Below are 24,632 nucleotides of genomic sequence, written 5' to 3'. Positions count from 1 at the left end.
GTAGCAGGCATTGCGTGCCATTCCAGAAAAAAATAGTATCCAATACATACATACATTTCTGACAGCAACTGTGCCCACTTTGATCTTGTAGAAGGACAGAGGGACAGATTGCGGGAGTGCCGTGATACACTGCAAATGCTTTAGAACAATGTAATCTACAACCATGGCAAGATTCTGAGATTGCATGGCAACATACTAAACTTGCATATGAGCAGTTGTGTCACTATTGCTTGTGATGCAATGGCAGTTGTAACATTGGCCATCAGATGCTGCATCATGATTGGATCCATGAGTGTGCGAAAGGAGTTGATTATCTCTTTCTTTCTTTTTCTTGTTTTATCTAGAGGGGATGGCAGGAAAGGCAGTGCAATGTTCCTCCTGCAGAATGTTTGAGGTGAGAGACGCCGTCAGTGTCCCTGCTTATTTCACCTGTGGGAAGTGCACCCATCTCCAGCTCCTCAGAAACCGTGTTAGGGAACTGGAGCTGGAGCTGAACGAACTTCGGATCATTCAGGAGGCAGAGATGGTCATAGACAGTAGCTTCAGGGATGTAGTTACTCCGAAGAATCAAGATGATGGGTGACGGTGAGAGGGGCTGGGAGGAAGCAGTCAGTGCAGGGATCCTCTGTGGCCGTTCCCCTCAGTAACAAGTATACCGCTTTGGATACTGTTGAGGGGGACGACCTACCAGGGGTAAGCCACGGTGAATGGATCTCCAGCACTGAGTCCGTCCCTGTGGCTCAGAAGGGAAGGAGGGAGAGCAAGAGAGCAATAGTTATTGGGGACTTGATAGTTAGAGGGACAGATAGATGGTTCTGTGGCAACGAAAGAGACTCACGGATGGTATGTTGCCTCCCGGGTGCCAGGGTTCGTGACGTCTCGGACCGTGTTTTGAGAATCCTTAAGGGGGAGGGGGAACAGTAACAAGTTGTGGTACACACCGGTGCCAATGACATAGGTAAGAGAAGGGACAGGGATTTAAAACAGGAATTTAGGGAGCTAGGGTGGAAGCTGAGAGCCAGGACAAACCATGTTATCATCTCTGGTTTGTTGCCAGTGCCACGTGCTAGCGAGATGAGGAACAGGGAGAGAGTGCAGATAAACACGTGGCTGCAGGGATGGTGTAGGAGGGAGAGTTTCAGTCACATGGATAAGTGGAGCACATTCTGGGGAAGATGGGACCTGTACAGACAGGACGGTTCGCACTTGAACCAGAGGAGCACTAATATCCTGGGAGGGAAATTTGCTATGGCTCTTCGTGGGGGGAGGGGAGGGGGGGGGTTAAACTAATTTGTCAGGGGGATGGGAAAACGAGCTGTAGTCCAGAAGCCAGTGTTGAGAATAGTGAGGTACTGAGGAGAATATCAAGGTCGCAGGAGTGCACCAGCAGACAGAAAGGTGGGTTGAAGTGTGTCTACTTCAATGCAAGGAGCATCCGGAATAAGATGGGGGAACTTGGAGCGTGGATTGGTACTTGGGATTACGATGTTGTGGCCATTACGGAGACATGGTTAGAACAGGGACAGGAATGGTTGTTGGAAGTTCCTGGGTATAAACGTTTCAGTAAGAGTAGGGAAGATGGTAAAAGAGGTGGAGGAGTAGCATTGTTAATCAAGGATAGTTTAACGGCTGCAGAAAGGCAGTTCGAAGGGGATCTGCCTACTGAGGTAATATGGGTCGAAGTTAGAAATAGGAAAGGAGCGGTCACGTTGTTAGGAGTTTTCTATAGGCCCTCAAATAGTAATAGAGATGTGGAGGAAGAAATTGCAAAACAGATTATGGATAGGTGTGGAGGTCTCAGGGTAGTTGTCATGGGTGACTTTAACTTTCCAATTATTGATTGGAACCTCTATAGGTCGAACAGTTCGGATGGGGCAGTTTTTGTACAGTGTGTGCAGGAGGGTTTCCTGACACAATATGTGGATAGGCCGACAAGAGCGGGGGCCACATTGGATTTGGTACTGGGTAATGAACTGGGCCAAGTGTTAGATTTGTTTGTGGGAGAGCACTTTGAAGATAGTGACCACAATTCGGTGTCTTTCATAGAATTTACAGTGCAGAAGGAGGCCATTCGGCCCATCGAGTCTGCACCGGCTCTTGGAAAGAGCACCCTACCCAAGGTCAACACCTCCACCCTATCCCCATAACCCAGTAACCCCACCCAACACTAAGGGCAATTTTGGACACTAAGGGCAATTTATCATAGCCAATCCACCTAACCTGCAGATATTTGGACTGTGGGAGGAAACCGGAGCACCCGGAGGAAACCCTCGCACACACGGGGAAGATGTGCAGACTCCGCACAGACAGTGACCCAAGCCGGAATCGAACCTGGGACCCTGGAGCTGTGAAGCAATTGTGCTATCCACAATGCTACCGTGCTACTATTGCAATGGAAAGGGATAGGGCCATACGGCAGGGCAAGGTTTATAATGGGGGAGGGTTAATTATGATGTGATTAGGCAAGAATTAGGGAGCATAAGATGGGAACAGAAACTGTCAGGGAAAGGCACAAATGAAACGTGGAGCTTGATCAAGGAACAAATATTGCGTGTCCTTGATAGGTATGTCCCTGTCAGGCAGGGAGGAAATGGCATTGTGAGGGAACCATGGTTCACAAAAGAGGTTGAATGTCTTGTCAAGAGGAAAAAGGAAGCGTATGTAAGGATGAGAAAACAAGGTTCAGTTGGGTCGCTTGAGGGTTACAAGGTAGCAAGGAATGAGCTAAAAAAAGGGCTTAGGAGAGCTAGGAGGGGGCATGAGATGTCCTTGGCGGGTTGGATCAAGGAAAACCTCAAGGCTTTTTAACTCTTATATGAGAAATAAAAGAATGACCAGGGTGAGGTTACGGCCGGTCAAGGACAGTAGTGGGAACTTGTGCATGGAGTCAGAAGAAATAGGAGAGGCATTGAATGAACACTTTTCTTCAGTGTTCACCAAGGAGAGGGACCATGTTTTTTGAGGATGAGAGTGTGATACAGGCGGGTAGGCTGGAGGAGGTAGATGTTCTGAGGAAGGATGTATTAGCAATCTTGAAAAACCTTAGGGTCGACAAGTCCCCTGGGCCAGATGGGATATATCCACGGATTCTTTGGGAGGCAAGGGATGAGATTGCAGAGCCTTTGGCTTTGATCTTTGGGTCCTCACTGTTCACGGGGATAGTGCCAGAGGACTGGAGAGTGGCGAATGTTGTTCCTCTGTTCAAGAAAGGGAATAGGAATGACCCTGGTAATTATAGGCCGGTTAGTCTTACTTCGGTGGTCGTTAAGTTAATGGAAAAGGTCCTGAAGGATAGGATTTATGACCATTTGGAAAGATGCAGCTTAATTCGGGATAGTCAACATGGATTCGTGAAGGGTAAGTCTTGCCTCACAAATTTGATTGAATTCTTTGAGGAGGTAACTAAGTGTGTAGATGAAGGTAGAGCAGTTGATGTCGTATACATGGATTTTAGTAAGGTGTTTGATAAGGTTCCCCATGGTCGGCATATGAAGAAAGTAAGGAGGTGTGGGACAGAGGGAAATTTGGCCAATTGGATAAGTAACTGGCTATCAAATAGAAGACAGAGGGTGGTGGTGGATTTTACATTTTCAGACTGGAAACCAGTTACCAGCGGTGCACCACAGAGATCAGTGCTGGATCCTCTACTATTTGTGATTTTTATCAATGACTTGGAGGAGGGGGCTGAAGTTGTGTCAGTGAATTTGCTGATGACACCAAGATTGGTGGAGTAGTGGATGAGGTGGAGGGCTGTTGTAGGCTGCAAAGAGACATTGATAGGATGCAGAGCTGGGCCGAAAAATAGCAGATGGAGTTTAACCCTGATAAGTGTGAGGTGATTAATTTTGGGAGAAAAAATTTGAATGCGGATTACAGGGTCAACGGCAGGGTTCTGAGGAATGTGGAGGAACAGAGAGATCTTGGGGTTCATGTCCACAAATCTCTGAAGGTTGCCACTCAAATGGATAGAGCCGTGAAGAAGGCCTAAAGTGTGTTAGCGTTTATTAACAGGGGGCTTGAGTTTAAGAGCCGCGGGGTTATGCTGCAACAGTACATGGCCCTGGTGAGACCACATTTGGAGTATTGTGTGCAGTTCTGGTCACCTCAATACGGGAAGGATGTGGAAGCATTGGAAAGGGTGCAAAAGAGATTTACCAGGATGCTGCCTGGTTTGCAGGATAGGCCTTATGAGGAAAGGTTGAGGGAGCTAGGGCTTTTCTCTTTGGAGCGGAGGAGGAAGAGAAGCGACTTAATAGAGGTTTATAAGATGATGAGGGGGATAAATAGAGTGGACGTTCAGAGACTATTTCCTCGGGTGGATGTAGCTGTTACAAGGGGGCATAACAATAAGGTTCAGGGTGGGAGATATAGGAGGGATGTCCGAGGTAGGTTCTTTACTCAGAGAATGGTTAGGGTGTGGAATGGACTGCCTGCTGTGATAGTGGAGTCGGACACTTTAGGAACTTTCAAGCGGTTATTGGATAGGTACATGGAGCATACCAGAATGACAGGGAGTGGGATAGCTTGATCTTGGTTTTGGACAATGCTCGGCACAACATCGAGGGCGGAAGGGCCTGTTCTGGGCTGTACTGTTCTGTGTTCTATCGCTTCCATATTGGAAAGGATGGCGGGCGGGTTCTGTGAACATTTGAACTGCAAATTCTGTGCAAATTCCTGTATCACATTGGTCCTGGACTGCTCCATGTTCCTTGACACTGGTCAACAGGCTTTCTGGCAGCTTTCCTATTGCATCAAGCATTGTGTATACAAATTAGTATTATACGGTATGCTGCCCCATTAAAGTCCTCATCTGTATCCTCCGCAGTGGAACTCACATGTGACTTCCCCCTCTGGTGACCTAGCACCAGCACTATCCTTGTCCCCTGTCCTGCAACCTGATAAACCTTTTACAGGCAGTTGATGAAGGAGGGGACCATAAGTTGATCTTTACTCAGTCTTAGATTTATCCACATAGGGACGGCACGGTAGCACAGTGGCTAACACTGTTGCTTCACAGCGCCAAGGGTCCCAGGTTCGATTCTCGGCTTGGGTCACTGTCTGTGTGGAGTCTGCACATTCTCCCTGTATCTGCGTGGGTTTCCTCCGGATGCTCCGGTTTCCCCCCACAAGTCCCAAAAGACGTGCTGTTTGGTGAATTGGACATTCTGAATTCTCCCTCTGTGTACCCGAACAGGCGCCGGAGTGTGGCAATTAGAGGCTTTTCACAGTAACTTCATTACAGTGTTAATGTACGCCTACTTGTGACAACAAAGATTATTTTTAAAAATATACAGCTAACTCTAGAACCCTCACTCACTCTTTTGATCAAACAGTAAATAAACGGCCACATATACTCATTATTAACTCATTAAAAGAGCACTGCGACTGGTTAGCACTGCTGCCTCACAACGCCAGAGATCCGGGTTCAATTCGGGCCTCAGGTGACTGTCTGTGCGGAGTTTGCACTTTCTCCCCATGTCTGTGTGGGTTTCCTCTGGGTGCTCCGGTTTCCTCCCACATTCCAAAGATGTACAGATGATGTGGATTGACAATGATACATTGCCCCTTAGTGTTCAAAAGGTTAGGTAGGCCTCGGTAGGGTACTCTTTCCAAGAGTCGATGCAGATTCTACTTCTGCACTGTAGAGATTCTATGATTCTAAATTAAAATAATATTACTGGGCTGGTCATGCACTGCAGCCCCTGCGGCACCCACTGGGGATAGAAGGCCTCAAGCACAAGGACTGGCACCACGTGCTCCCTCTCCAGGGACATCTGGGCATGTTGCGCCGCGGTGCAGCTTTTCGAGCACAGTGTGGCCGGTAGATTGCGCCCTATGTCAAAGGCTCTTCTGAAAGGTCGAAAGCCACATGGTGTCTCTGGGAGGATTTCCTCAGCCCCAGGAAGGAGGCAATTGGAGAGAAGATGTGTCAGGATTTCCTCTGCAATGGAAAAGAGGGAAATACCTTGATAGCTTCTACAGCATGATTCATTTCCCTTCTTGGAGTTAACTATAAATGTATAGGACAGATGACTCTATGAGACTAAAATGTAGAGGTAATCTGTTGGTATGTCCAGATCTTGTAATGCTAATCCTGTCTGGAGGTTTTTGTAATGGTTTACAATGATCTGTGGGATTGTCACTCTTGGCTAATTTTTCTGGCTACATTTGGGATCCAGTCCTCAATGCAATAGGACTGTATGGTGGCAGAGGACCTGGAATGCATTGGATTTGTTCTCAGTTACACTTCATCGTTACACCGTTGTGTCTCATGACTTCACAGGACTTTGGTTTCAAACAAATCCTTGTCACCTCAGCTGTTGTCATGTACCTTCTATGGGATCCTGGGAATGAATTTGTTGTCCAAACTATAAACTGGGCAATTCTGTACCCATATTTTTATCATACACATTGATCATCTTTTCTTGAAGTTTGAAAAGTTGTTCTGAGGATAGAATTGGTAAGAGTAGATACATTTAGACGCAGTAGTTTGCTAAGCATGAACTCTTCTGGTGATGGAATAGGTGCATTTTGGTGTCGCTCTCAGATGTAACATTGCAATGTGTAGAATTTTCTTGGTCTGTCTATATTTGAGAGTTAGGGATTTCACTGTCTGAGTCACTGATTCAGCAAGAGCATTAGATCTTGGGAAATGAGGATAAGAAGTAGTGTGATTGATATTCCACTTCTCACACATATCCAGAAATGGCTTACCAATAACTTGCAAACCGTTACCATAATGATATCTTCAGGGCACACCAAATAAACTGACAATAGCACTTACAAGTGTGTGCATAATAGTTGGGTACTTGTTAAAGTAGTCGACAATGATGATGAAGTCAGTTCCATGGACATGAAAGAGGTCAATGTAATTATGGACCAAGGATGGGTAGGAACCACGAGTGAGATTCTCCGACCCCCCGCCGGGTCGGAGAATCGCCGGGGGCTGGCGTGAATCCCGTCCCCGCCGGATGCCGAATTCTCCAGCACCGGAGATTCGGCGGGGGCGGGAATCGCACCACGCCGGTTGGTGGGCTCCCCCTGGCGATTCTCCGGCCCGGATGGGCCGAAGTCCCGCTGCTAGAATGCCTGTCCCGCCGGCGTGGATTAAATCACCTCTCTTACCGGTGGGACAAGGCGGCGCGGGCGGGCTCCGGGTCCTGGGAGGGGGGCGCGGGGCGACCTGGCCCCGGGGGTTGCCCCGGGCGGGCGGGCCTGTGCCGTGGGGGCACTCTTTTCCTTCCACCTTCGCCACGGTCTCCACCATGGCGGAGGCGGAAGAGACCCCCTCCACTGCGCATGCGCGGGGATGCCGTGAGCGGCCACTGACGCTCCCGTGCATGCGCCGCCCGGCAATGTCATTTCCGCGCCAGCTGGCGGGGCACCAAAGGCCTTTCCCGCCAGCTGGCGGGGCGGAAGTCAGTCCGGCGTGGGCCTAGCCCCTCAAGGTTAGGGCTCGGCCCCCCCAAGATGCAGACGATTCCGCACTTTTGGGGTGGCGCGATGCCGGACTAATTTGCGCCGGTCGGCGGACATCGCGCCGATTACGGAGAATTTCGCCCCTCATTTGGTATCAGCGGTTCACTTGGTATATACTCTTGACATGCCTTCCACTTCTTGACAATGGTTTCAATGTAATTGTTCATACCTGGTCAATAGACTGCCTCTCTTATGAGTCTTCTTGTCCGATCTATGCCCATATGTGAGTGATGAAGTTGGTGAAGAATATCAGCTTGCAAAGATTCTGGTATGATGGCCTCCCTGCCTTTAAAAATGACTCCCTGGGAGATGCCTAGCTCATCCTGATAGGGCCAAAATGGTCACATGTGTTTGTGGACATGCTGAATTGAATCATGCCATTTTTCAGTGATATTCCACAGTTCTGTGATGTGGAATCTTTTGCCATTTCTTTACATAGCTTCTGACATTGTGCTGTGCAAAATGCACAAGAACAATTGACGGACTTGCATCCACCTGCAAGTGTGATGTTGCGTTTCCTTTGAAACTGCCAATTTTGTCAAAATATTCTGTATATTTCAATTAAGTGACAGGAGTAGTTTGAGGGTGAATTGTATGAAATATGACTAATTCTGTGGATTGTCTCTTGCATAAGGTCACAGCATGTCGATATAGTGTGATCAGTGGACTTTTCATCGATATGATGTAGAACATCAGCGACGCCCAGGAGGATTGATTATACCTGCAGGACTTTGGAACCTAAAAAAAAAAACTTTTATTGTCACAAGTATGAAGTTACTGTGAAAAGCCCTGAGACGCCACATTCCGGCGCCTGTTTGGGTAAGCTGGTACGGCCTAGTTCTACATCACAAAACAGCTGTTTAGCCCACTGAGCTAAACCCACATGGAATTAGCAAACCATTATATGCTGAGAGTTTCACAGCAGGATTCACCATGGCCTTCCATGTCTGTGGGTGCATGCCTTTTAGAACTCACAGGGATAGTATTTCAACACTTGTCCTGTGTCAATCTTGGCCAATGACGAGAAGTGGCCAACATTCTTACGGTAAATAATTTGAATCTTGGTAAGCACTTTACCAAGGTGTGATGACATCTATCATTTCCGTGAGGCTGAAGGTGTGAAATATGTGTTAATTGTTCATCATCTTGTCTTCATTTTCTGGCTTGTCAAGCACATCATTATATGTTTTTGTTCGGTACCAGATGGTCATTCTTATTGCTCGAAGATACTTGTTGTGTAAGGTCTGTTTTGGTCAGTGCACAACTCTTTGTAACTGGATCAGCCTTTGCTCTAGTGCACTGTCACCACCAATTGCTCTTACCACCACAAGCCTTGTAATACGTCCTGAAAGTGAGGCATTTCCTTGGTGCATGCAGAAGGCCACTCCTTCCACATGTCTTGCTAGATTTCGGGTTCTCGTAAGTGCGTCAACAATTAGGGTTGCACTTGGGATCTTTAAGCTTTGGTGGCCTGGGAGGATCCCTTCACACTTACATTTATCCTTGAGTAGCTCTACATGCTCTGGGCGGGATTCTCCGCCGGCGCCAAGGAGGTTTCCCGACGGCGTGGGGCTACCCCAACAATGAGAAACACCATTGACCAGCCGGCGTAACGGAGAACCTGCCGGCGAGTCGAGGTTGAAAAGTGGCTTGGCAGGGCAGAGAATCCAGCCCTCCATGTTTTGTGCTTGTCCAGCAGATCTTTGTGGAATGCTTACATACCAGTGATGCAATCACCAGTTCAACAATTCTGTCTGCTCCTTCTGAATTTGAAAAAAAACATATTTTCTCTACATCTGCTGATTAACTAACCCAAAGATCCTGTGGACTGTTGTTGAAATGACATGGACTCTCGTTGATGGGTAAGGAAGTTTAACCTGATACTGAACTGGTCTTTCAGTGTAGTCCGGGGCAGAATTTAACGGCCTCGTCAGGCCTGAAGCAGGATCGCGATGAATCCATTGAATCTCGCAAGAGGGCTCTGGTGAGATTTACGATGCTTGAAATGCCTTGCAAAGTTCAACGGAGTCTCGCGGGATGTCGCGATCCGGGTCTCACCCTCACTGGGGGCCATTAAACTCATTTAAATATGCAGTTGTGGGATTCTCCCGGTACCTTGAACCTCACAGCTATGCCTGGAAGACCAAGCCAGGGCGCTGTTAGCACTGGTTTCCACAAATGTGGACCAGCCATAATGGCACCTTGGGGTTCTCCCAGGCTATCGGAGATCCCTGGGTGGTCAGGAAAAGGGCCGTGTGGTACCCTGCCTTGCACCCTGGCGGTGCTACCAAGGCTACCTGGTCTCTCTGGAAAAGAGGATTTGTGCATATTAATTTCAAGTGACGAGGAGTCATCACTTGAGGCTCAAGCAAAGATATAGGGACAGTGGCCAGTGCTGGGGATGCAAATCCAACCCAGACACCAGAGTGCAAGGCCCCACAGCCAGCCATTGAAGGTGCAGACTTGAATACCACCGTGCAATCCCCCAGCAGCACGCCAACCTGAGATGTCACTGCAGGTGATCCTCAAACGCAGTGTTCTTCAAACTCGGGGGCGTGACCCGTGGGTGGGTCAAGGGCGGGTGTCGCGGAGCCATCCTTCGCGGCGCTCCCGATCGCGCAAATCCCCGCGCAGCAGCCGGCTTTTAATAACGCCGGCTGCAAGCGGCCTTTAAAATGGTGTGAACCACTCTGGTGTCGGGCCGCCCGGAAGTTGCGGAATCCTCCGCACTTCCGAAGGCTAGGCCGGCGGAGGCAGGGTTGGCGCCGCGCCAACTGCCGCCGAAGGGCTGACGTGAGTTGGCACATGCGCAGAACCGTCGGCGTGTTTCCTGCGCATGCGCAGGGAGTTTCTTGTCCACGCCAGCCTTGATGGAGCCTTACAGAGACCGGCGCGGAGGGAAAGAGTGTCCCCACGGCACAGACCCCCCCCCTCCCCAGATCGGTGGGCCCCGATCGTGGGCCAGGCCACCTTGGGGGCCCCCCCCGGGGCCGGATCCCCCCGAGGACTCCGCTAGTCGCCCTGCAAGCCAGGTCTCGCCGGGATCACGCCAGCGGGACTGGCCGAAAATGGGTGGCCGTTCGGCCTATCGGGCCCCGGAGAATTGCCGGGCAGGAGGGCGCTGCCAATGGCCTGCGACCGGCGCGGCGTGATTCCCGCCCCTGCCCGAAAACCGGCACCGGAGTATTCGGCAGCCGGCGTCGGAGCGGCAGGCGGGATTCACGCCGCCCCCTGCCATGTGTCCTACCGATGACTCCAAGCAATAAAACATTGGCAATGGGGCCGACAGGTCAAAGAGCACACAACAACGCAGCAGCAAAAGGGTTTGCGTAAAGAAACAAAAGAAGCTGGTGACGCAAAAGCTGAAGACGCAAGCATTGGTCAACAAGGACACCAGTCTTCAGAATGCATTGCGTTGAAAGGTTAAGACACAAAAGACCGGCACGGAAACCTGTCTTCCAGAAAACTGACAAGAGCCCAGACGATCAGCAGTGTGATCCCGTTGGAGATGCACAAAGAGCTGTGCATAAAGGACACATTTAGCAGGCATATCATGTTAATTGAAGCACAGTTAAATCTGTACGTACATATGCCATATGTATTTAAAGACAATACGAATAATGTTTCTGTATACAAATGTCAACATCTCCAAAGGGTGGGGGATCTGAATAATATTGTACATAGCTAGCAATGCGACCTCTAACCAGCTGGTGGTGTCAGATTGTGGTCACGTGACATGGGACACTGATCAGTTGGTAGTAAGGCATTCAATCGGACAGTCGCACATTAGAGTAGTTCCAGAGTAACCTAGTCTGTATAGAAATCTGCATGTTCTCCTTCCATGTGCGAATCAATACATCATCATTCTAGTTAAGTCACCAGCAGTTTTCTGTGCATCATTGCAACGGCAAGACTACAGAGCACAACACATCCCATTTGAAACTGGGGAATTTTGTGGATATTCTGACAATATCCGTTTGACCTTCCTTATTTCATAATACCTGGGATGAATGTCACAATAGTCGCTTTCAGACAGTGTTCCAAAACTCCATCCACTATATCCGACTTTCTCTGGCCCAATTTTTATAAGTTTTTGTTTGGTTTGACTCCCCCTTACTGATTATCGATCTGGCCCAGACCCTGGTCACTCCCTTTTTCCAACTGAGCTCTCTCATCCCTGTCCTTAGCATTTCCATCACCAAGACACACTTTCATCTCTGAACAGCCATACCTTAACCTAGTCCCCAATGAAACCTTCATCCATATTTTTGTCACATGTAAACTTGATTTCTCCAATATCCTTCCTGGCCATTCACCCTTCATTTTCAACTGAACCAAAATGAAACCACCTGAATGAAACCATTCTGTTCCACATTAAGTTCCACTCATTCTTCACCCAATCCTCAGTGACCTATACTGGCTCCCTGTCCCTGTGTCTTTCAAGTTACAAACTATGATTTCAATCTTCCCATTTCTTCATTGCTCTCTAGCCTTGCAGCCACTTTCCGTCCTTTGGCCTTTTGAGTCAGGCTTTCTTTGCTGCTCCCCTCTGATTACCCCACTGGTAACTGAGCATTTTGGCTCAACTGTCTTCAATTCTCATTCAACTCAGTTTCCCACATTCCACGTGAAAGGCAATACATAAATATAAGTTATTGTTATTAAAAGCGTTGGTGGGAAATTGGCTGCATCACAGCCTTGTCTACCGTGACATTTCAAAAATTGCTCCATTATCTGTAAAGCGCTTTGCGGTGTCATGGGGTAAAAGATGCTGGTCTGAATTTTCAGGATTGCGAGCGCCCGGCATCCTTATCCATAGAGGCGCTGGAGAACACATCCCTGCCGACACCAACAGGTCCACTGCCATGACACGCTCAACTGAGTGTTGTTTGGCGGCAGGTGGGTCCTCTGTCTGCACTTGAACGGAAGTCCCGCCTCAGAGAGTTGTCGGCCAATCAGATTGGGAGATCATTAAATTCTGGCCCCTGTATTAATGTACATTCTTTCTTTTCTTTCAAGTGCTGGTTAACTTGCTCTGCACATCGAGCACTTACTGTTTTTGCTAAGTCATATGTGTAATACTTGCCACAATTTCATTTGTATTTTCAATTTCGTTTCATTTCCTCGCCTCGCATGTATTGGAATAAACTGTCTTTATTAAATATCTACATATTCCCTCCCGCTAGAATCAACATAGCATCCCTTTGACCTTCAGGGCTGATTTTTACTGATGTAGGTTATTGTTCTTAGCATAGCACTTTCACAGCACTTGCAATATTTTGCTTTGGGCTGGTAACTATGGCAATGACTTGCAAATGAGGTCATTCAGAACTATTTTCAGAGAACACTGATCAAACAGGAACATTTGAAAGTATCTTTGTGGTCAGTGACACAGGACATCTGAAGGTCAATTGTTCCCTCATCAAAATAGGTTGCAGTCATTTTGGCTTATTTTCAGTTAAACAGATTCAAACATCTGACATTATTGCCATGAAACAAATCTATTACCAAGTCTTCATATCAATAATACTAGACAGCATAATGCAGCATAAATTAACTAATGCCTGGATTATGTATTTCTTATAGAGTTCTTCTGTAGCTTCTGACTTCAAAGGTCCATGAGGCACCCAAGACTATATATTGACCTCAAAACCAGAAATGACCCCAGCTCCCCTTTCCCATATTACCTATGACCAGCTGCAAAAAAAGGATCCAATCCTCTTTCATTTTGCGCTACTCAGTTTTGCTATATGCTTTTCTGTATGTACATGTGAGTACTGCATGATCTAATATCTATGGCCAGACAAAATGATGTCTAATCTGTAGAACTTTTCCTCAACAATCTTAAAATGTTTACTGCAGTCCAACTTTTAATCTCTTTCCCTAAAATTGCAGGCTCCGCAGTCCATCATTGCCAGGTAACTGCCAGCCAAGCAATCACCAATATTTGTGCAGAAGAAAGGCTCCAAAAATAATGTTAAACATAACTTAAATCCTTTGAAAGTAACTCATAGTTGCTATGAAAAGCAAGGTGGCTTTTCAGTGTTATCTGCTTTTGTTTAGTCCTATTTGTTCTGCTCCACAGCGCTTGATTAATCTGTATTAAGCTGGTTAATAATATAAGACTAGACATTTACCAGAATAGTTTGAGCTAACAGCCTGCATACGTGACTGAACTGGGAAGGAACAATGTAATATAAAACTCACCTATCACCTTCTCTTAAAGCTTTCATTTGTTTTCCAATTAAGCAGGCAAATAATGGGCCAATTCTGGCTCCAGGGAGAAAATCTTCTGCCAAGCCACCAAGCCAGATGTCAATATTGTTTGGATGCCCATAGAGATCCATTATCTTTTCAACTAAATCTAAATCAGATATTGCTTTCCTTAAATTGGCTTTAGTTTCTAATCTTTCCAGTTCACAGAATTCCCTCCAGTCATTGTATCCTAGAAGTAAAGTCATGCATTCTCTGTTAGTTTAGGAAGTCAACAAGAAATTCTGGTCTTGAAATTGCATCAGAGGATATTATCCTGCAAAGGCTTAATGTGTCTACCTGTGATTCCTTAATCCATTATTTTAGCAGACACATTAACAAAATGAATAAGTCATTGCATTCACTACATAGCAGAACAGGGAATTTCAAAGATAGAGATGATACAGCAGTATCTCAGGATGTCATTCCAATATTGATCAAAAGTTTATTAATGCCATTCAATTTAAACTAAATGCGTAGCCACTTCTGTAATGGATATAAGCACTACCTCATCCAAGGCATCGCTGTGGGTCACATTTCAAAACTACTTGCAACAAAGTGAAATGGCATCTGTTGAAAGAGTCAATCTAACATGGCCACTAAAGAGGTAGAGATCAGAAATTAGCAGTGAACAGTTGTTTTACAGGCAGGGGAATTTGCAATGGTGCCCCCCAGCTTTTGGTATTCCAATTACTGGCTATTGTTTTGATACATTAATAACCTGGACTTGGGTATCGGGCATAATTTCAAAGTTTGCAGATGGCACATAACTCAAAAACATGGTCGGCAGTGAGGAGGATAATAATAGGGGCTGGAAAGGCGATTCGTGATCGGGCAGAGAATCCAGTGTCGGGCAAAAAACAGGATCACCATCTCAGAGGCTCCGGTACCGTGCAGATGGCAGGAGCAAGCTTCACCCCTCATACCAGCAGGAGGAAGCCAATGGTTTATTAAGACCCATTTGCATCCTATTAACGAGCCAGGTACAATATTCTCCAGGCCCTAGTGAGACTCCGGTCATGGGATTCCAGGCAGGGGTATCTCTTATGGGTGGGCTTCCAGGCAGGGGTTTCTCTTACAGAGATCTCTGGTGGGGGGTCACTTTAATTGTGGGGTCTCTGGTAGGAGGTCTCTCTAATTGGTGGGGCCTCTGGTGAGGTCTCTGTAATTGGGTGTCTTTGGTGGGAGTCTCTGTAATTGGAGGATTTCTGGTGGAGTTTCTCTCATGGGGATCGATAGTGGGGTGTTGGTGAGGGCGGGGATCGGGCCACCCGAATACTGTGGGGGGGTGACCCAAAACATCCTGGAGGGGGGTGATGAATTGCATTGGGGAACGGATTGGTAGGGGGTTGGGGTGGGGGCCTAGCCACCGGACCTCACTCCCAGGCCGCTGCTCAAAATGGAGGCCTGATAGTGGGATTCGCTAGGGAATCCATCAGAATCCTCACCATGCATATATTTGCATGGCTAAGAATTATGAATCGCTTCCAGATTTCTGCTCCCAGCATGAGCGCAACTCAGGTTCGATTCAGTTCCCAACCCAGATTGCAGGAAGATCTAGGCAGACTGGTAAAATGGGCTGACACATGGCAGATGCAATTTAATGCAGTAAGTGCAGTTATGTGTTTTAGCAAAAAGAGCGAGAAGAGGCAATATGTAGTAAATAGTTCAATTTTAAAGAGGCTCCAGGAACGTAGAGATATTGGAGTGTATTACACAAATCTTTGAAGGTGATAAGTTAAGGAGGCTCTTATAAAAGTTTATGGTATCCTTAGCTTTATTAATAGAGCCATAGAATACAAAAAAAGTCAATGAAGTTATACTAAGACTTTATAATTGCTAGTTAGTGCCTAACTGGAGAATTACATCCAATTCTGGGAATCTAATTCACTTTAGGAAGATCTCAGAAAGAATGTAGAGGAAATTTACTGGGATGATATAAGGGTTGTCCTACTTCTGTTATGTGGAGACATTAGACAATCAATGGTTGAGCTGCTGAGAATCGAGAAGAGGCGATTTGATCGAGGTGTTCAAAATCATGATAGAGTAAATGAGGAGAAACTGTTTCCAGTGGTGGAGGGCTAGTAAGTGAGGGGCACAGATTTAAATTTATTTGCAAAAGGAATGGAGGCAAGATTGAAGAAATTGTTAAAAGGAACAAATTGTTAAGAGCTGGAATGCTCTGCCTGAAAGGGTTAATGTAGAAGCAGATTCAATAATAACTTTCAAAAAAGGGATTTGGATAAATATTTAAAGGGGGGTAAAAATTATGTGGCTATGGGGAAAGGGCAGAAAAAGTGGAATAATTGAATAACTCTTTCAAAGAGTCAGCATGAGCATGATGGTTGAATAACGACTTCCTATGCTATGTCATTCTATGATTTCATGGTTAGCATCTGTGCGGGATGCTCCAACCTCTTTCACATTTGAGTTCCTTTAATGACTGAGGAGGCTGGCGGTGAACGAACATAGATTTATTTACACTATTTAGAAATTTAAGCATAACACAGTCTATCGCTCCCAGCCAGGATTGTACTGGGAGCGATATGTTGTGTTATGCAGACCTTTCTAAATAGTGTAAATGAATCTATGTTGGTTTACCGCCAGCCTCCTCCGAGCCAGTAAACTAGCGACGAGAAATAATGTAAACTTCGGACTCGCTCAGAGTTTCGCCTAGCCGCCGAGTGATCACTGTTTGGGGATGTCACGTCGTATCGGTTAAGATACCGTGATTTGGAAAGTTGGAAGCATTTGACGCAGGTCTGGAAGGCTGGAACCAATATGCGGAGGGCACGAGGTACTTTTATCTCCCCGTTGGGTTATGACAGCTCCAATCAGCACTATCCAGATCCATCTGAAAATCAGAATGGGCAGGAGCTCGGTAGGAGTTGCCACTTTAACCAAACATTTATTTTGGTGTTGTTATCCTCCCAATTTTAAGTACAAGAAGACTTAAAAACCATTACAAGTTAATTTCACAACTGGGATATTTTGGTGTAAATAGTTAATGCACTCATGCCAATTTTCCCAGTGTGATTTTTTTTGCTGGAGGCCAGAACCCATTTAACATAAACAGATGAACGGCTGAAATGAAATAAAGCACATTGAATAATTTAGTATGAGCCTGCAGAACATTTGTATCAGAATAGTGCCAGTTGAAAAATAAACCCCTCTGTTGCATTTTAGGTTACTAATTTGCTGTTAATTAGTTGTTGAGTGGATTTAAAAAGAAACACAAATAGTAATCATTAAGTAAGAAGATGTTCTGGTTGCACCGTGCAATATTTGTTCTGAAAAGAGAAGTTGTTGCTTTAAGGGAGTTCCTTTGAAGACCTTGTTGGCCCTGCCGTTTTGGACAGTGTACGACAGGCAAACTATGCAGCCTGAAATGTCAAGGCTTATCTTTTCATCGAAGGAACTCTTTTAAGGTAACGGCTGCTCTTTTTGGTGCAATCGTAAAATCACCTTGCTCAATGTTGCAGCCCTCATCATGAAAACCTTCAACCAATGTTTGATATTAGGGGCTGGTTTAGCACAGGGATAAATTGCTGGCTTTGAAAGCAGACCAAGGCAGGCTAGCAGCACGGTTCAATGCCCAGTACCAGCCCCCCTGAACAGGCGGCGGAATGTGGTGACGAGGGGCTTTTCACAGTAACTTCATTTGAAGCCTACTTGTGACAATAAGCGATTTTCATTTCATTTTTATCATATTTGCAAGGTGCAAATTACCAGGAAGTCCATGGTCACGCCCTCGTTGCAGGTTTAGCGATGCCAGATCCAATGCAACAGCGCTTGTCAGAGTAAATAGTTTCTCCGTCAGCTCTTCAATCATCATTTGATCTGATGTCTGCAGTTTTGCTGGCTTTGCCAGCAGCCCCCTGAACAAGGGGCTTAGACCACCTGCCAATCAAAACAAAAATATTAATTCAATTAGGAGCTTGTAAGCATGATGCAATTTTGTTTTAATCCTCACAACAATTAATATATTTACCTTCTTTAATGATTCTCCAAGGCCTGAAAAAGGTTTTATGCAGATTTATACTCGGGTACTTTGGGTGCTCTTTATAATTTTCATCAAATCTTTGTATCTTAGGACTGATTGTTGCATGACCAAAACGGAAAGCTGCAGTTGCAAACACATTGGATAATGTGGGATTCAGCGTTTCATCGTATCCGTCATATTTTCCAAGGAACTGATCAAAAGCTTGAGGACCAAGGATTTTTGGAATGTAGTCTCTCATCATAAGAATCTACAGCCAAATACAGTAAAACCCTCCTGTGAGAAACTGTAGGAGAAATGGTATAACTAGATAGAGCCATATACATCATTCTTGAATCAGAAAAGATAAAAGCACTATGCCAGGAAGGACTTTTATTATGAAACAGGTCATTGCAAACATTGGTCTTGTCATTAGCCAGGAGCTTTCAATCATGACGCAGCAACTGATAATGGCAAAGCCTTTGAAATTTCATTGAAATGTATTCAATAACAGGGATAGTCAGCTTGAAAAACCATCACTGGGCTTTTGCCATGTTGTTTGTCATGTTAGGTTCATGTTGCGGCACCCAATCATGATGCAGCATCTGATGGCCAATGTTACAACTGCCATTGCATCACAAGCAATAGTGACACAACTGCTCATATGCAAGTTTAGTATGTTGCCATGCAATCTCAGACTCTTGCCATGGTTGTGGATTACATTGTTCTAAAGCATTTGCAGTGTATCACGGCACTCCCGCAATCTGTCCCTCTGTCCTTCTACAAGATCAAAGTGGGCACAGTTGCTGCCAGAAATGTATGCATACATATTGGATACTATTTTTTTCTGGAATGGCACGCAATGCCTGTTACTGAGTCCAATTTTGCACCATGTGTGGGATCACCTGCAACCCAGGCCATTGAATGCCATTACCTCAATGGCGGAGGTTGGGCTGGAGATAAACCTGAAGTAAATGGTATTGCTATGTTGGTCTCTGTTGAGCCGGAGTTTGCAAAGGCAGTTTTTCCTCTATTATTGTGAGGTACCTGTTCCAGGTCTGTGGATATGTTTGCTGGGATAATGGTGGAAGTGAGCAGTTGCCCTAAAATTAGCCAATTCCTTGGTATTGCTGCTTTGGTGCCTTATGTTCTTTTGCATGGAATCTGTGGCTGGGATGTTTGTAAAAAGCAATTGATGTATATTTTGATGGAATGGTTGAAAGAAGCAACATAGCTTTAGAAGGTCCCTTCCTGACTGATGGCCCTTTAACAGCCTTTAAGTGGGTACAAGTTAATGTTTGGTAAAAGCAAGGTGGGACATAATAATAATAATCTTTATTGTCACAAGTAGGCTTACATTAACACTGCAATAAAGTTACTGTGAAAAGCCCCGAGTCGCCACATTCCGGCGCCTGTTCGGGTACACTGAGAGAAAATTCAGAATGTCAAAATGACCTAACAGCATGTCTTTCAGGACTTGTGGGAGGAAATTGGAGCACCCTTGAGGAAACCCACGCAGACACAGGGAGAACATGCAGACTCCGCACAGACAGTGACCCAAGCCGGGAATCGAACCTGGGACACTGGCGCTGTGAAGCAATATTGTTAACAACTGTGCTACCATGCACAGGGCTGCAGCATTAATCCCTCAGCTGAATAATATTTTGTGATGGAGAAAATGTCTCCATTGCTATCTCTCTGTATTCAACAGCATTGACTACTCCTGTATGCCCCAGAATGCATTTTCACCTTTCTAAAATCTAGATAGATGCAGTGCGACCTTAGTGTTGACAGAGGATCACTGTCACTGCACTCCAGTTTAAAATATAATCACACACGGCCACGTGATCCCTTTGCCTTTGGAAGGGTATACTTTTGATCAGATCACAGCTGAGGTATAAACCAACATTAAGTTAAACAGGGAAAAGCACAATATTTAGTCAATTTATAAATTACAAACTTGAAAATCCTGTCAAAATGTCTAATACAACTAAGCTGCTTCTCCTGCACTGTCAGCATTGAACTGAAGCTATTTGTTCCCCTTGCAGCTGACGTACACTGGTTCCCTGTTGTGCAATGTTTCCAAATCCCACCATGGCCTTGTACCTCCCTACCTCAACATGTGGAATGCTTTCCCTCAGCCCTCCACCTCTCTCTTTCTCTTTCCTGATTTAAAAACCGTTTAGCTGCCATTTCAAATTTCTATCCAATGGCCCAGCATCAGTTCACCTTATTACTTCTGTCAAATGTCTAGAAGCATTTTGTACATGAAAGACATATATAAATGCAATTCGCTATTGAGAATTCAATTGAATTGAAGTGTTTTGAATACTTCCAACTCTGTTACTTTTGTATTTCTGCCCTCCTTAGTCAGGTTGAAGGCGACTGCTTGCAACCAGGAGCCATGATTTAACGGAAATGTTTCTGAGTGCAGTAGCGACCAGGAATTGCCGGGTGTTTCTCAATCCTGACCTGGCGAGACCACTACCGGTAACAAACGACAATTAGGGTCAGTAATGATGCCCCAAGGGTTTCATGTCGGAAATTACTGTCCCACCAGCTGATGCCGCCTGGCAACTCCCCGCTAACGATGGGCAGCGGCACTTACTCCAATCACACAGAGCAAATCCCAGACAGCATGCAGCCATACCACCATGCAGACTAGCTCCATGATTCGGAAAAGCCAACCTGGCCAGACTGTTAGACCCAGTGAAATTCAGATGGGATACAGTTCCCCTGAGGGGAATCAGAGGGCCAGCCACAGGGCAGCCAGTGCCGCCTGGGAGGCATCAGCATGGGATGCGTCACCAGAACAGCCAACCAGTGCCGCAAGAAGCTCAACACCCTGCACCGGGCTGCCACCCAGTCCCCCTTGTCACCCCCGCCTCCAGCCCCCCCATGACCCTGCAGCTGGCACTGCACCCATCCACTACACCCAGCACAAGACCACTCATGTGCCCCAGGACACCCTGGCATCTGCCTGCACACCCCACCTATGCACAGTAGCGGTGCCCATGGCTGATCCCCACCATAACACCCTACCCCCGCCCGGTGATGCGAGGCCCTCTTTCTCCCCACAGGAGACGTTGACCCACAACAGACAGGAAAGTACCCATACTGGTGACAAGGTGCCGGCCATCAGAATCCTCACCCTGTCTGAGGAACTGGCTCTGAAGGTAGCGGGGATGGCCAAGGACAGATTGGTCACCGACTTCGAGATTGACCTGCGCTGCAGAGGTGAGTATCCACTGGCCCCACCCAGATGTCCCGCCACACGTGTGTTGTTCATGCCAGACATAATGATTTCATAGAATTTACAGTGTAGAAGGAGGCCATTCGGCCCATCGAGTCTGCACCGGCTTTTGGAAAGAGCACCGTACCCAAGCCCACACCTCCACCCTATCCCCATGACCCAGTAACCCCACTCAACATTAAGGGTAATTTTGGACACTAAGGGCAATTTAGCATGGCCAATCCACCTAACCTGCACATCTTTGATCTGTGGGTGGAAACCTGAGCACCCGGAGGAAACCCATGCAGACACGTGGAGAACGTGCAGACTCTGCACAGACAGTGACCCAAGCCGGGAATCGAACCTGGGACCCTGGAGCTGTGAAGCAATTGTGCTAACCACTATGCTACCGTGCTGCCCCCTCCCCACTCACTGATGGTGTGTCTGTTCTCCTGCAGGATCTCCATTTGATGGTGCTAGCCCAGTGGCGTTCATGGTGGAGGGCCTCAACAGCATGCCCAAGTCGCTGGGGGATGCGTCCTAGATGCAGGCGGACCTTGTCAAGGTGCTCCAGAGCATGTCTCAGTCGCTGAGTACAGTGTCCCAGTCTCAGTTGGGCATTGCCGAGGGGCTGCACAGCATGTCCATAGTTGCTGACGACAGAGTCCCAAATGCAGGTGGACATTGGTGATGCACTGCACAACATAGCCAGTTCACAGAGGGGCATCATTGACGGCATTGACATCATGGTGCAGACAATGGGAAGCCAGGTGACGAAGGGGCCTCTGGAGCTCAATCCACCTGCTCCTCCATCCAAAGATGTTCCCAAGGCCCTAAGGGCATCGACCGGTAGGAGGGAGCATTTGAGGCTAACCCATAGCCTCCCTACAGGGAGATGACTGCAGTCACCAGCCATCCCGAGTCTCCCCCCCCCCCCCACCCCACCCCCCCCCCCTCCCCACCCCCCCTCCTCCGAACAACGGCACGTCTTGGGGTCAGCGGGCGGAACAGGGTGGCACAGCAAAGCATGTGCCACCAGTAAGTTGGCTGGGGCCCTCTAGCCCAAGGCCCTCCGAAGGATGCCCGCCAAGGGCATCAAAGGCCGCAGGATACGGTAAACAACAGGCGACCTCCACCTCTGATGTGTATCCTGGAGACACATCTAATCGTGGCAGCAGAGCATGGTGGGCTAGGAAGATTAAGGATCACTGCGAGGGCACTGGGGGGTGGTACAGCGAGGGGTTGGTATCCTTGGTAGCTCGGGACAGTTAGGGTCACGATTGTAACACCATTAAGTCACATTACACCCAAGACATATGTAGCCTCTATCAAGTTATTCTGCAATGCACTACGCCCCTGTTTGCACTCCACCCTTCCCTAGCTCCAGTCCCCAGGGTACAGTGGTCCTAGATTTCCCCCCCACCGCTAGCAACTGAATATAGCTGATACATAGATTGAGTGGGTCTTATAGAAGTCAACTTCTTTTCATTTTTATTACTTTCAATGGAATATCTCTATAATGAGCAGGAGTTATCTCAATTAGGTCGACGGCAAGCATGTGGTTCAGAATAACACCAACATCTTGGTTTCAAATCCTAATCCGACAGATATAAACTTGGAGCCTGTCTTCTTGCCTACTCCATGTTTGATGTGGAGTGGTATCCCTCAGAATGTGGTAATGCCACTGGACTAGTAATCCAGAGGCCCAGGCTAATGGTTTGAGGACATGGATTCAAATCCCACCATGGCAGCTGCTGGAAATTAAATTCAATTAATAAATCTGGAATTTAAATCTAGACTCAGTAATGTTGACTATGTAGCTATCATCGATTTTCAGAAAAAACCCAACTGGTTCATGAATGTGCCTTATGGAAGGAAATCTGGGGTGGGATTCTCCCATCCCGGGCTGCTGCCAGGACTAATTCTGGCCCCGACAGGGGGTCAGCACGGCGCTGGAGCGGTTCACGCCGCTCCAGCTGCCAAACCCGTGTGAACTGGTTGCCGCGGAATCTGCGCATGTGCAGTAGCGCCGGTGCCAACGCGTGCATGCGCAGTGGCCTCCTCCAACGCGCCGGCCCCGACACAACATGGCACAGGACTACCGGGGCCGGCACGTAAGAAAGGAGGCCCCCAGCCAATGACGCCGGATCGCCGATCGGTGGGCCTCGATCGCGGGCCAGGCCGCATCGGAGGCCCCCCGCCCCCCCCCCGGGGTCGGCGCCCCCCTCCCTCCCCACAGGCCGCCACCCCACCTTCCATGCTGAGTTCCCAGCAGCTGAGAGCAGGTTCGAACGGCGCTGGCGGGACTCAGCGTTTCCCCGACAGCCGCTCGGCCCATCCCGGTCCGAGAATCGGCGGGCTGGTCACGTAAAGCGGCCCGCGACCGGCGCCACTGCCGCCGATTCGCCACTCTGCGGAGAATCGCGTGCCGGTGTCGGGGCAGCATGGCCCGGTTGCGGGGATTCTCCGGCCCGGCCCCGGGCTGAGAGAATCCTGCCCCTGATGTCCTCACCAGGTCTGGCCTACCTGTGACTCCGAACCCACAACAATGTGGTTGACTCTGTGATAATCATCAGGTAATTGGTTTGAAATGGTCTAGCAGCCACTCAGTTCAAGAGCAATTAGGAATGGGCAACAAATGCTGGCCCGGCGATGCCTACAACCCATGAAAGAATAAAGAAAGAAAATTGTCTATCTCTAATGAAGAGAGGCCTACGGGCATCTTTGGACAGCGAACAACTATGACTAATCACCTATAACGAGCAGCTGGTGCACAGCACCAGCTCTACACTCTGGTTATAAGACAAAAATCCAGTTACATGTCTCCATATTTATTGCAACATGAGGCAAAAAAGCAGAATTCTGATTGTAAAGGAGTGAAATGCCAGAAATACCTAATGGAAAAATAACTACTTCTAATTGCTGTGATCAAAGCCAGAACACATTTAGTGAAATAATTATATCAATTAATATTTTAGTAACTGGTGGCTTTATTAATTAAATACCAGCCCCAAGATCAGCCAAATCCTAATCTGCTGAGTAATCTAAGACAGCAAAGGGCATTAGTTTCATTATTCAGTTGCAAATATTTAAATCATCAAGATTCATTTAACACCAGTGTACTGATCGTAGAAGGGCAAATCAATGGTCAGTATGAAGATAACTTAGCATTCCATTTCTGAAATGGAATAGTGACAGAAATACAATGATAGCTCTTAGGAATGTATCGTTTGGGAGATTTAGTAGAATCTGGATTTCAGCATGCGAAGAACTGAAGATAAATGCTATGTCTTGAATCAGCACATTAGAAAAATAACAGGCAATCGGGATGAAAATGCCGAATCTCGGAATTCCTGAAGCAGGAATTCCTCCTCACTGACCGCTGGCTTTGTTGACTCTGCCGGAATTTGTCAGCTCATGCAATTAAAATGGAGTGGGTAGCTATGTCTGCCAGTATCGGTGCAGCTAAAGTGCTTGTTAAGGAGTATGTTTTGAGAATCAGCAGTGCTGTCTGCAGAATCTTTGTGGGGAGGACCATCTCCCCTGACTCAAAGAAGGTGTCTTTGCTAATCCTTTGTGATCCTTTGCTGTTATGAAGATGGCTTTCAACGTGGACCCCATTCCACCTCAGGAATGCACTCTGCGTCTACTTCAGACAGCTACTCAGTTCGCTCAGGTAACTAGAGAGAA

The 24,632-nt window shown here is 47.1% G+C and overlaps 1 protein-coding gene across 1 annotated transcript in view; it reads right to left on the bottom strand.

Annotated features, from left to right (window-relative positions):
- Positions 1-24,632, bottom strand: part of tpo (thyroid peroxidase) — a 92,253-nt gene that overhangs the window by 10,741 nt on the left and 56,880 nt on the right. Inside the window, exons 9-11 of the mRNA XM_072500543.1 lie at positions 17,723-17,981; positions 17,461-17,631; positions 13,687-13,924 (exon numbers count right to left, since the gene is read on the bottom strand). Coding sequence (XP_072356644.1) covers positions 13,687-13,924; positions 17,461-17,631; positions 17,723-17,981 — 668 coding nt within the window. The remainder of the gene's footprint in view (positions 1-13,686; positions 13,925-17,460; positions 17,632-17,722; positions 17,982-24,632) is intronic.

Source organism: Scyliorhinus torazame, chromosome 4 (assembly GCF_047496885.1).
Source record: "Scyliorhinus torazame isolate Kashiwa2021f chromosome 4, sScyTor2.1, whole genome shotgun sequence".
NCBI lineage: Eukaryota > Metazoa > Chordata > Chondrichthyes > Carcharhiniformes > Scyliorhinidae > Scyliorhinus > Scyliorhinus torazame.
The sequence above is the reverse complement of the archived record's forward strand: the minus strand, read 5'-3'. Positions and strand labels throughout refer to the sequence as shown.